The sequence below is a fragment of the Mesoplodon densirostris genome, chromosome X (genome assembly GCF_025265405.1).
Source record: "Mesoplodon densirostris isolate mMesDen1 chromosome X, mMesDen1 primary haplotype, whole genome shotgun sequence".
In the NCBI taxonomy this organism is placed as follows: Eukaryota; Metazoa; Chordata; class Mammalia; order Artiodactyla; family Ziphiidae; genus Mesoplodon; species Mesoplodon densirostris.
In genome coordinates, this window is record NC_082681.1 from 85,628,664 (window position 1) to 85,641,999 (window position 13,336).

The following is a 13,336-nucleotide window of genomic DNA, read 5'->3' on the forward strand; positions in this document are numbered from 1 at the left end:
TTTATCATTTGTGTCAGAGATCACCAAATGGCAGCTCATAGGCCAAATCTAGCTTAACAGGTATATTTTGTTTAGTCTGTGGAGTATTTTTTAAACTGTGAATGAGTTGTCAACATTTAAATATCACGATATTTCACATAAAAATCCAGTTATTTTAGGATTTTTTCCTAAATCAAAAAGCTGTTGTGCCAAGATATTCTGCAAAATCAGGAGCTCTGGCAGTACTGGACCTGCATTTTCTAATGGCAGTGATCAGCTAAAGCTGAATAACAGCTGCTCCACTTGAATGAAGCAAACTCACTCTTGTTTGCCACAGTTCTCACCACTCTCTATAGTTTATTCTCAGCGCACTTCTAATGTTGTCTTCCCAGCTCCTATAGGCAGTTGAATTTGCACCAGACTTAAAACTCTAACATCCTCACAATATATAAAACGTAAATAATTTTTGAAGTTGACAAGATAGTGTTTCTGTGAATAGTATTCTCCTTGTTTTAGAGTCAGAGAAAAAGAAATAGGGAAGTAGCTGTCACACAACCCACTCTTGTTTCATAGCTGTTGGTTGAGTGGCAGTTAGCTCAAGTTCTCAGGCCCCTCTATGATGTATCCTGGATGAATCGGATGACATCTCTAACTCTGTTTTCTTGTCAACACAGAGATGGATCTTGCTGCTTTAACATTTGTGCTTACTTGGTAGCTTCTACGCACATTTCTATTTCATTTTGCAACTAGACCTTTCTTACCCTCTTCACAGATGCTTTCAGACACATTCATTTTGTCTCTGACCTGTTTTTCTAGCATTAAAATCTAAGATCTTTTCCATATTCTTTTTTCCGCCCTCTTAAAATGAGGCTAATATATCCTAGACCCATTCCCCACACAAATCTGAATCTCCATGTAAAAGTACGAAAGTTGAAAAATTTAACATGTTAAAATAGTGATTGCATAAAATAAACAGAAATATCATTCATCCATAAAAGAAAAGGCATGGACTCTAGAATCAGAGAGACTGGGGTTCAAATTTTGGCGTCTGTCACCTACTTGCTATGTGACTTTTTTAAAATTATTTTTTGTCTCATTTTCTCATTATTATTTTGGGGATAAAATATCTCACAGGGTTTTATTATGAAAATTTAATGAGGTATTTTAGGTAGAGTCTGGAACAGTGTTTCACACATAGTACATACTCAACAAATACTAGTTACCTTACCTCTGCAAGATTTTTTTCCTTTTTCAACCAAAAACAAATGAGAAAGATGGATATACAAGTCCTTTGACCTCATTGAAATGGTCTGAGGATTCTAAAAGTTACAAGACTACAATGTTTAGGCCCTACAACCCATACTGCTTCTCTTTGTTGTCCTCCTTGAGCTTTCTTTGACACTGTGTGAGTAAATGAACTACCCATGCATGGTTATGCAGCAGCTCTCACTGGGACAATGGATCACATGTTTTTTACAGTGTTAACTAAGTGGCTCCCCAAGGACTCAACTAAAGTATAAGAAGAATCAGTCTTGCAATATAAATATCACAGTCTGTGCTGCTCACCTAGATAACTCACAAATATTTGCTAATATAAACTTCTAATTGTCTTTCACTGTCTTACACCTTCTGAGAGGAGGAGAAGCTGGCTTGAAATAAAATAAAATATAGGAAAGCCAGAAATTCACCCTCTAGTCTTTCTGTTAGCTTACCAGATTTTTTAAAGCAATTCTAGATTTTTTAAAACTGGAAAGGTCATTAGTTCATAGAATCTGAGATTTGGAAGAGACCTTAAAGGTCATATTTTACAAATGAGAAAATAGTCCCAGAAAGAGCTAGGGACATTCCTCAGATTACATAGCTACTCCATGGCAGAGACTATACTCAGCATCTGTTGCTCTTCAATGTGGAACTCTTTCTAACCTCTAAGTCATTTAAAAATGGGTAAGTTGAAGCCCAGATAATTTGTTACTCTATCAGTGTTCATTACCACTTATTTTCACTTTCCTCCTATCATATCCTATCCTTCTGTCTTGAATTAGGTTAATTGTTAATAAAATTTGGATGATTATCAAGTTCAACAGGACTGTTGATTTTACTTGCTTGCTGCTTTTAATTCTTTGGCTTTTTTTTTTTTTTTTTTCTGACAGAATCTATGAGAAAACCCATTCCGTGTGGCCTTCCTTGGTTCAGAGGAAACCAGACTTCAGGAACCCTCTCTATAAAGGCTTCACTGTGTATGGGGTACTCAATCCTAGTACTGTGCCCTACAACATTCAGTAAGTTCCTAAGCTGTCCCATCCTTATTTACAGCAAGCCCAGGGTCTCAGCTGCTTTATCTCTCCTTTTATAGCTGACATCATCTCCATAAGCTGGCTATGGAGTAGGACACTCTCTCCCCAGATCACCCATTCCTTGTTGCCTTTGAAAACAAGACCACACTCCCTTTGGTTGTTGTTACTTGCTGAGGGAAATAAACAAGAAACAATAGTTGATTTGTAGTAATACAACCAGTCAAGATGTAGGTTGTTTCATTCCTTTGAGTCTTTCCTTGTATATTCCTCTTCTTTCCCATCCTTTTTCCCAACAAAGAGAAGGAAAAACAGAGAAAGAGAATGTGCTGGTATTGTTTGCTCTACTTTCCCCCAAAAGTGTAAAGTATAGGGTGCCATGCTCACTGACCACAACTCAATGAGTACAAGACAGAACTGAATGCATTTATTAAGTCTAACCGTTTATTTTGTATATTCATTAGGATTTTATATATGTAAGATCATGTCATTTCTGAATAGAGATTGTTTTACTTATTCCTTTCCAATTTGGATGCCTTTTATTTTCTTGCCTAATGCCCTGTTTAGAACTTACAGTGTTGAATAGAAGTAGTGAAAGCAGGCAACCTTGTACTGTTCCTGATCTTAGGGGGAAACCTTTTGGTCTTTCTCCATTGAATACGTTATAGTTTTGTTTTGTTTTGTTTTACAAATGACCTTTATCAAGTTTAGGACATTCCTGTCTGTTCCTAGTTTGTTCAGTGCTTTTGTGATGAAAGGGTGTTAGATTATATCAGATGTTTTTTCTGAATCATGTTGAGATGCAGATGACTCTGTGTTATTTTCTCCTCAATTTTATTTATTTTTTATTTATTTATTTGTTTCTTTTTTGTTTGGCCATGCCACACAGCTTGCAGGATCTCAGTTCCCTGACCAGGGATTGAATCCAGGCAACAGTAGTGAAAGCCCAGAATCCTAACCACTAGGCCACCACGGAACTCCCTCTCCTTAATTTTATTAACATGGTGTATAACATTGATTGATTTTCAGATGTTGAACCACCCATGCTTTCCTAAGGTAAATCCCACTTGGCCATGGTGTATAATCCTCTTAATGTGCTGCTGCATTCAGTTGGCTACTATATTGTTGAGGATTTTTGCATCTATATTCATAAAACATATTAATCTACAGTTTTGTTTTTTTGTGATGTCCTGGTCTGCTTTGGTATCAGGGGAACGGTGACCACATAGAATGAGCTGGGAGTGTTCCATTCTCTTCAATATTTGGAATAGTTTGAGAAGGATTGTTGTTAATTCTTTAAATGTTTAGTAGAATTCACCAGTGAAGCCATCTGGTCCTGGATTTTTCTTTGTTGGGAAGTTTTTGATTACTGAATCAGTGTCTTTACTTGTTTTAGGCCTGCTCAAATATTTTATTCCTTCTTGAGTCATTTTTGGTAGTTTGTGTGTTTCTAGAAATTTGTCCATTTCATCTGTCTAATTTGTTGGCATGCAATTGTTCAGGATATCGTCTCATATTTTTCTTTATTTCTGTAAGTTCAGTAGTAACATCCCTAATTTAATTTATGATTTTAGTAATTTGAGACTTTTTTTTGAGGCCAAAATACTTTAATATCCAAAGCATCCTGTACGTAAACTGGATAATACATATTAAATTATACATTTCTATAATGTTTAGGGGTTTTGGGGACATTTTTTCCTGCTTTATTGAGATATAATTGACATATAACATGGTGTAAGTTTAAGGTGTACAATGTGGTGATCTGATACATGTAAATATTGTGAAATGCTTACCACAGTAAGATCAGTTAGCACATCCTCTACCTCATACGATTACCATTTTGCTGTTGCTGTTGTTATGGTGAGAATATTAAAGCTCTACACTCATAGCAAAAATATGGAACAATTCACAAATTTGCATGTTATTCTTTCACACGTGCCATGCTAATCCCTGTCTCATTCCAGTTATATTATATGTGCTGCTAAGGTGAGCACTCTCATTGTTTTTAATCAGTTGAGCTTAAAGTTTTGTTGAATTTATTGATCTTTTCAAAGACCCAATTTTAGTTTTGTTGATTTTCTCTATTTTTTAATAATCTTTATTTCTTTTATCTCTGTTCTAATCCTTATTATTTCTTTTCTTATGCTGACTTTGGGTTTAATTTGCTCTTCTTTTTTAGTTTCATAAGGTATAAAGTGATTTACTTGAGATCTTTCTTCTTTTTTAATGAATGCATTTACAGCTATAAATTTCTTTCTTAGCAGTTCTTTCTCTGTATCCCATAAGTTTTGGTATATTGTGTTTTTGTTTATACCCATCCCAAAGTATTTTTAAATTTGGATTTCAGATAAACAAAAAATAATTTGCTTAAAAAGCTTGGATGATATGTCCCTTTAATGCATTTAAAGACAGTTCTAAAATGTATACAGAAATGGAATTGAAAGTTACAGTTAAAATTAAGGTGAGGTGGATGGACCTAGAGTCTGTCATACAGAGCTAAGTAAGTCAGAAAGAGAAAAACAAATACCGTATGCTAACACATATATATGGAAACTAAGGAAAGAAAAAAAGGTCATGAAGAACCTAGGGGTAAGATGGGAATAAAGACACAGACCTACTAGAGCATGGACTTGAGGATATGGGGAGAGGGAGGGGGAGGCTGTGACGAGGTGAGAGAGTGGCATGGACATATATCCACTACCAAGCGTAAAGTGGATAGCTAGTGGGAAGCAGCCATGTAGCACAGGGAGATCAGCTAGGTGGTTTGTGACTGCCTAGAGGGGTGGGATAGGGAGGGTGGGAGGGAGGGAGACAGGAGGGAAGAGGTATGGGAACATGTGTATATGTATAACTGATTCACTTTGTTATGAAGCAGAAACTAACACACCATTGTAAAGCAATTATACTCCAATAAAGATGTTAAAAAATAGTAAGAAATGGTGAATTGGAGCATTCAAGGCACAGCTTCTCTCATCTCCCTTGGTGTCATCTTCACCCAGGTGAGACCCCCTGGACATCCCTTTTCCCATGCAGGTTCCAGGAAGCAGTCAGTTAAATCACTCTATTCCTTAAAGTTCTATGGAATAGATTTGAAGGAAGGGAATATGTGGGTTGAAGGGAATGTGTGTGTTTAATTCGTTAGTAGGTGATGCCAGATTAGCCTTAGTTGTTTCTTCTTGTGCCTGACCCTCTTGTGGGGGTCATCTGCTCCTCTCTCTCTCAGCAGGAAGAGCTTGACTTCCCAGACCAACCCCTCTACCTACTTCTTTCATGAGACAGCCCTGCCCTTTTCCCCTGACCCGTTTCATCAACAATTTAGGGTTCTGACCAGTGCTGTGATGAGCTATATTGGAGCCTATTGCAATGGGCCTGTATCTGTGCTTCCCTTCTCCCACTACCCTGTTCTCTGTATCTATGTGTTTGTCTTGTTTTGTTTTGTTTGTTCATTTTTCTTTTTATTCCACATATGAGTGAAATCATACAGTATTTGTCTTTCTCCATCTGACTTATTTCACTTAACATAAAACCCTTAATATCCATCCATGTTGTCACTAATGGCAAGATTTTGGCTTTTTTATGGCTGAGTACTATTCCATTGTTTAGTTTTGTGTGTGTGTGTATGTGTTTGTGTGTGTATACACATATATGACATCTTCTTTATCCATTCATCCATCAGTGAGTACTTGAGTTATTTCCATACATACCTAGGCTATTGTAAATAAAGCTGCAACAAATATAGGGGTTGTGTGCTATTGTAAAAGCTGCAACAAATATAGGGGTTGTGTGTGTCTTTTCAAATTATTATTTTTGCATTCTTCAGATGAATACCCAGAAGTGGAATAGCTGGATAGTATGATATTTCTGTTCTTTCTTTCCATAGTGGCTGCATCAAGTTACATTCCAATCAGCAGTGCACAAGGACTCCCTTTTCTCCACCTCCTTTCCAACACCTGTTGTTTCTTGCCTTTTTGATACTAGCCATTCTGATGGGCATGAGGTGATATGTTGTGGTTTTGATTTGCATTTCACTAATAATTAGTGATGTTGAACATATTTTCATGTGCCTGTTGGCCATCTGTATGTCTTCTTTGGAAAAATGTCTCTTCAGATCCTCTGCCCATTTTTTAATCATATTGTTTATTTTGTTGTTGAGTTGTATGAGTTCTTTATATATTTTGTATATTAACCCCATATCAGATATATAATTTGCAAATAACTTTTCCCATTTGGTAGGTTGTCCTTTCATTTTGCTGATGGTTTCCTTTACTGTACAGAAGCTTTTAAGTTTGATGTAGTCCCATTTGTTTGTTTTTTGCTTTTGTCTTTCTTGCCTGAGGAAAATATCCAGAAAGATATTGCTAAGACCAGTGTCAAAGAGTGTACTGCTTATGTTTTCTTCTAGGGGTTTTATGGTTTCAGGTCTTATATTCAAGGATTTAATCCATTTTGATTTGATTTTTGTGTCTGGTATGAGATAGTGGTCTATTTTCATTTTTCTTTGTATGTGGATTGTCCAGTTTTCCTAACACCATTTATTGAAGAGACTACATTTCTCCATTGTACATTCTTTGCTCTTTTGTCATAAATTAATTGTCCATATATGCATGAGTTTATTTCTTTGCTGTCATTTCTGTTTCATTGGTCTGTGTGTCTTTTTTTCTGCCAATGCTATGCTGTTTTGATACTGCAACTTTGTGGTATACTTTGAAATCAGGGAGGATGATACCTCCACTTTGTTCTTTTTCCTCAGGATCTATTTTGCTATTCAGGGTTTTTTAAGGATCCACATAAATTTTCGGATGTTTTGTTCTATTTCTGTGAAAAATGTCCTTGGGGTTTTGATAAGGATTGCATTGAATCAGTAGATTGCTTTAGGTAATATGGACATTTTAATAATGTTAATTCTTCTAAGGCACAACCACGGAATATCTTTCCATTTCTTTGTGTCTTGTTCAGTTTCTTTCAACAGTATCTTACAGACTTTAGTGTACTGGTCATTCACCTCCTTGGTTAAATTTATTCCTAGGTATTCTTTTTGTTGTGACTGTAAGTGGGATTATTTTCTTTTTAATTTCTCTTTCTGCTAGTTTGTTGTTAGTGTGTAGAAACTCAACAGATTTTGCATATGGATTTTGTACCCTGCAACTTTATTCATTTACTATTTCTAATAGTTTTTTGGCAGAGTTATTAGGGTTTTTCTATATATAAAATTATGTCATCCACAAATAATTATTTTACTTTTTCTTTTCCAATTTTGATGCCTTTTATTTATTTTTCTTTTGTAATTGCTCTGGCTAGGACTTCTTATTTTGAATAAGACTGGCAAGAGTGGGCATCCTTGTCTTTTTCCTGATCTTAGAGGTATAGCTTTCAGTTTTTCATTGTTGAGTATGTTGTTAGCTATGGGCTTGTTATGTATGGCTTTTATTATGTTGAGGTACATTTATTTTATACCCATTTTATTGAGAGCTTTTATCATAAACCGGTGTTGAATCTTGTCAAATGCTTTTTCTGCATCTATTGAGATGATCATATGATTTTTACCCTTCATTTTGTTGATGTGGTATATCACATTGACTGATTTGTGAATGTTGAACCATCCTTGCATGCCTGGAATAAATCCCACTTGATCATGTTGCATCCTTTTAATGTATTGCTGTATATGCATTGTTAATATTTTGTTGACAATTTTTGCATCTATGTGCATTAGAAATACTGACCCATACAATTCTTTTTTTGCATTGCCCTTGTCTGGTTTTGGTATCAGGTAGTATTGAGCTCATAAAATGAGTTAGCAAGCGTTCCCTCATCTTCAGTATTTTGGAAGAGTTTGAGACAGGCATTAAATCAATTTTAAATATTTGGTAGAATTTACCTGTGAAGGCATCTTGTTCTCGATTTTTTTTTTCTTGGGGGGAGGTTTTTGATTACTGCTTAAGTCTCTTTACCAGTGATCGGTCTATTCAGATTTTCCATTTCTTCATGATTCAGTCTTGGAAGGTCCATTTTTTAGGTTGTCTAATTTATTGCCATATAGCTGTTCATAGTATTCTCTTATAATGCCATATAGCTGTTCATAGTATTCTCTTATAATCATTTGTATTTCTGTGGTATCCATTGTAATTTCTTTTCTTTTATTTCTGATTTTAGTTAGCTGAGCCTTCTCTTTTTTTTTCTTTATGAGTTAAGCTAAATGTTGGTCAATTTTGTTTATCTTTTCAAAGAACCAGCTCCTAGTTTCATTTATCTTTTCTATTGTCTGTTTAATCTCTATTTCTCTTATTTCCACTCTGATCTTTATTATTTCCTTCCTTCTACTGGTATGTCATATTTTCATTTTCATTGTCTTCAGGTATTTTTTGATTTTGCCTTTAACTTATTCATTGACCCAAGAGTTGTTTAGTAGCATGTTTTTCAGTCTCCACGTATTTGTGATTTTTTTCCAGCTTATTTTTTGTAGTTGATTTCTAATTATATATGCCACTGTAATCAGAAAAGAGGCTTGATATGATTTCAAGCTTCTGAAATTTATTGAGACTTTTTTGTGTCCTAGCATATGATCTATCATTGAGAATGTTCCATGTGCACTTGAGAAGAATGTGTATTATGCTGTATTTTTAAGGAATGTTCAATACAAATCTATCAGATCTACCTGGTCTAATGTTTCCTTCAAGGCCGTTGTTTCCTTGAAGACTTTCTGCCTGGATGATCTGTCCATTGATGTAAGTGGGGTGTTAATGTATGCTACAATTATTATGTTGCTTTCAATGTACCCCTTTAATTTTGTTAATAATTCCTTTATATATTTTGGTGCTCCTTAATATGGTACATATATATTAATAATTTTTATATCTTCATGATGAATTGTACCCTTTATCATTTTATAATGTCCATCTTTGTCTCTTGTAACTTTTTTTTGGCATAGTCTGTTTGTCTGATATGGTATGGCTAAACCTGCTTTTTTTTTTTTTTGGCTGTCATTTCCTTCATTTTGAGCCTATGTTTGTCTTTAGAGCTGAGGTGGGTCTCCTGGAAGCAGCATGTAGTTGGGTCTTGTTTTTTAATTTGTCCAGCCACTCTGTGTCTTTTGATTGCTAAATTCAACCGATTTTCATTTAGGGTGATTATTGCTATCAAGGACTTAGTAATGCCATATACACTTTTGTTTATGGTTGATATATATCTCTATTGTTTCTTTTCCTTTGTGCTTCTCTCTGCTATTTTAGTTTGGTGGTTTTCTATGATGTTTTTCTCAGTTACCTCTTTCATGTTTCGTGCTCTGCTCTAGATTTGTGTTTTGTGGTTACTATAAGGTTTACACAAAGTGTCTCTTAAATAAAGTAGTTTTTTTCTTCTGATAACATCTTATCTTCATTATTGTATACAGGTTCCATCCTTTTCCTCTTCCCTTTTTATATTTTTGATGCCTCAAATTATCCCTTTTTAAGTTGTGAGTTTGTTACTAAGTTGAAGTAGCTATAGTCAGTTTTGCTTCTTTTTCCATTTAACTTTTATGTTATAATTAAGTTTTAAACAATCTATTCTAATATACAGTTGTAATTTTCTGATTCTATTTACCACCTTATTCAGCATTTTCCATACCTTTGCCTTTTTCTTTATGGTAGAAGAGCTTTTAACATTTCTTGTAAGGCAAGTCTAGTGCTGATGAAATTCCACAGCTTTTGTTCTCTGGGAAAAACCTTCATTTCTCTTTCATAAGTGAATGATAACTTTACTGGAGAGAGTATTCTTGGGTTACAGTTTTTAATCTTTCAGTATTTTTAGAATGGCATCCTGTTCCCTCCTGGCCCATAGAGTTTCTGCTAAGAAATCTGCTGATAGCCTAATGTAGGTTCCTTTGTAGATTACCATCTATTTTTCCTTGGGTGCCTTTGAATTTTTTTCTTTGTCATTAACTTTTGACAGTTTTAATATAATATTTATTGGAGAAGGTCTTTTCTTCCCAAGGTAATTAGGTGTTCTCTTGGCTTCATGGACATATATATCTAGTTCCTTACCCAGGTTTGGATAGTTCTCAGCTCTTACTTCTTCATATGAACTCTATACTCCCTTTCCTTCTCTTATCCTTCTGGGATACACATTACCCTAATGATGACCTGCCTAAAAGAGGTGGATATCTCTCATGCAATTTCTTCATTGTTTAATATCTCATTTGTCTTTCCTCTTCTACTTGTGTCATTTCTAGATTCCTATCTTCAAGCTCAATAATTTTCTCTTCCATATGGTCAACTCTGTTTTCCAATGGTTTCTGCTGCATTCTTCATCTCGTTTATTGTGGTCTTTAGTTCTAGAATTATGGTTTGGTTCTTTTTTGGAGTTTTAATCTGTTTGGTAAATTATTCCTTCTGTTACTTAATTTTATTCCTGAGCTCATTGAACTGCCTTTCTGAGTTTTCTTATAGTGTATTGAGTTTCTTCATGAGAGATATTTTGAATTTTCAATCAGATCACAGTATTCCGTGACATTTTTTTCACTGAGGTATAGTTGATGCACAATATTATATAAGTTTCAGGTATACAACATGGTGATACAATTGTTTAAGGTTATATTCCATTTATAGTTGTTATAAAATAATGGCCATATGCTGTATAATATATTCTTGTAGCTTACATATTTTATACATAGTAGTTGATACCTCTTTGTTCCCTACCCCTAATTTGCCACACCCATCTTCCCTCTCTCCACCCGTAACCACTAGTGTCTTCTCTATAACTGTGAGTCAGTTTCTTTTGGTTATGTTCACTAGTCTGTTTTATTTTTTAGATTCCTCATGTAAGTGATAGCATAAAGTATTTGTCTTTCTCTGTATAACTTATTTCACATAGCCTAATATCCTCCAAATCCATCCATGAAATTGCAGATGGCAACATTTCATTCTTTTTTTTTCACACACACACACACACACACACACACAGTATTTTATTTTTACAAGAGAGAAATAAACTGTCACCAAGCATTGTAAATGGATGACCACAACAAAAGCAACAATGATTGCACTTACCAAACACGTAACACACTCATACTATGTCATAATATTGACATTCAGTCCAGTAATCTTCCACTGGAACAGCTCCTTTACTTTGAAGTGAAAATTGATTTGTATATTTTTTGCCTCTGAGTCCTTGTGGGTTATTTTTTTTATTCAAATAGAAAGTCACAAAAATTATAATCATCCTCATCAGTTCACTCAGTCCCATGTAATTAATTTTTTTTTCATCTTGATATTTTGTTAGCACTTTTATAAATTTATCCATTTTCCATTAGAGTTCTGAAAATGCTTATACATCCAGTTCAGCAGTATAGTCAGTTACCAGAAACCTGTACTTGTCGGAGTCTTTTCCATGAATTCCTTGAAGATGAAACCCTTTTATAGGAACATTTTTTCAAAAACATCAGAGTACACCCAGAAGTGTCTGTAAATGAAAAATGACTCAAAAATGACCACAGTTATAGATTTGATGAAAGTTCATCATAATGCAATTGATAAGGAAATTTAGTTATTTCTGAGATATACATTTTAAAGTAATAACTAGAATTATGACTTATAACATTATACCAGAACATATAAGATGTTTAGAAATTTCATGTATTGTCTGAAACATTTATATTAACATATTTCCATTCAAATAACCCAAAGAAAGTTTAGTATTAGTTGTTTTGTTTGTTTGTTTGTTTGTTCTTTTATACTGCAGCTTCTTATTAGTCATCAATTTTATACACATCAGTGTATACATGTCAATCCCAATCGTCCAATTCAGCACACCACCATCCCCACCCCACCCCACCGTGGTTCCCCCCCTTGATGTCCATACGTTTGTGCTCTACATCTGTGTCTCAACTTCTGCCCTGCAAACCGGTTCATCTGTACCATTTTTCTAGGTTCCACATACATGGGTTAATATACGATATTTGTTTTTCTCTTTCTGACTTACTTCACTCTGTATGACAGTCTCTAGGTCCATCCACGTCACAACAAATGACTCAATTTCATTCCTTTTTATGGCTGAGTAATATTCCATTGTATATATGTACCACAACTTCTTTATCCATTTGTCTGTCGATGGGCATTTAGGTTGTTTCCGTGACCTGACTATTATTGTAAATGGTGCTGCAAGGAACATTGGGGTGCATGTGTCTTTTTGAATTATGCTTTTCTCTGGGTATATGCCCAGTGGTGGGATTGCTGGATCATATGGGAGTTCTATTTTTAGTTTTTTAAGGAACCTCCGTACGGTTCTCCATAGTGGCTGTATCAATTTACATTCCCACCAACAGTGCAAGAGGGTTCCTTTTCTCCACACCCTCTCCAGCATTTCTTGTTTGTAGATTTTCTGATGATGCCCATTCTAACTGGTGTGAGGTGATATCTCATTGTTGTTTTGATTTGCATTTCTCTAATAATTAGTGATGTTGAGCAGCTTTTCATGTCCGTCTTGATCACCTCTATGTCTTCTTTGGAAAAATGTTTATTTAGGTCGTCGGCCCATTTTTGGATTGGGTTGTTTGTTTCTTTTTTTTTTTTTAATTTTTTTTTTATTTTACAAATTTAATCAGTTATACATATACATATGTTCCCATATCCCCTCCCTTTTGCATCTCCCTCCCACCCTCCCTATCCCACCCCTCCAGGCGGTCACAGAGAACCGAGCTGATCTCCCTGTGCTATGCGGCTGCTTCCCACTAGCTATCTACCTTACGTTTGGTAGTGTATATATGTCCATGCCGCTCTTTCACTTTGTCACAGCTTACCCTTCCCCCTCCCCATATCCTCAAGTCCATGCTCTAGTAGGTCTGTGTCTTTATTCCTGTCTTACCCCTATGTTCTTGATGACATTTTTTTCTTAAATTCCATATATATGTGTCAGCATACAGTATTTGTCTTTCTCTTTCTGACTTACTTCACTCTGTATGACACACTCTAGGTCCATCCACCTCATTACAAATAGCTCAATTTCATTTCTTTTTATGGCTGAATAATATTCCATTGTATATATGTGCCACATCTTCTTTACCCATTCATCCGATGATGGACACTTAGGTTGTT

General features: G+C 35.1%; 1 protein-coding gene and 1 non-coding gene across 2 annotated transcripts in view; one reads left to right on the forward strand and one right to left on the reverse strand.

Annotated features, from left to right (window-relative positions):
• Window positions 1-13,336, forward strand: part of MTMR8 (myotubularin related protein 8) — a 197,698-nt gene that overhangs the window by 84,192 nt on the left and 100,170 nt on the right. The window contains exon 12 of the mRNA XM_060086730.1: window positions 2,130-2,258. Within this exon, the coding sequence (XP_059942713.1) occupies window positions 2,130-2,258 (129 nt within the window). The remainder of the gene's footprint in view (window positions 1-2,129; window positions 2,259-13,336) is intronic.
• Window positions 4,161-4,264, reverse strand: LOC132482777 (U6 spliceosomal RNA). The gene has a single exon (XR_009530951.1). It is a non-coding gene; the product is annotated as a U6 spliceosomal RNA (small nuclear RNA).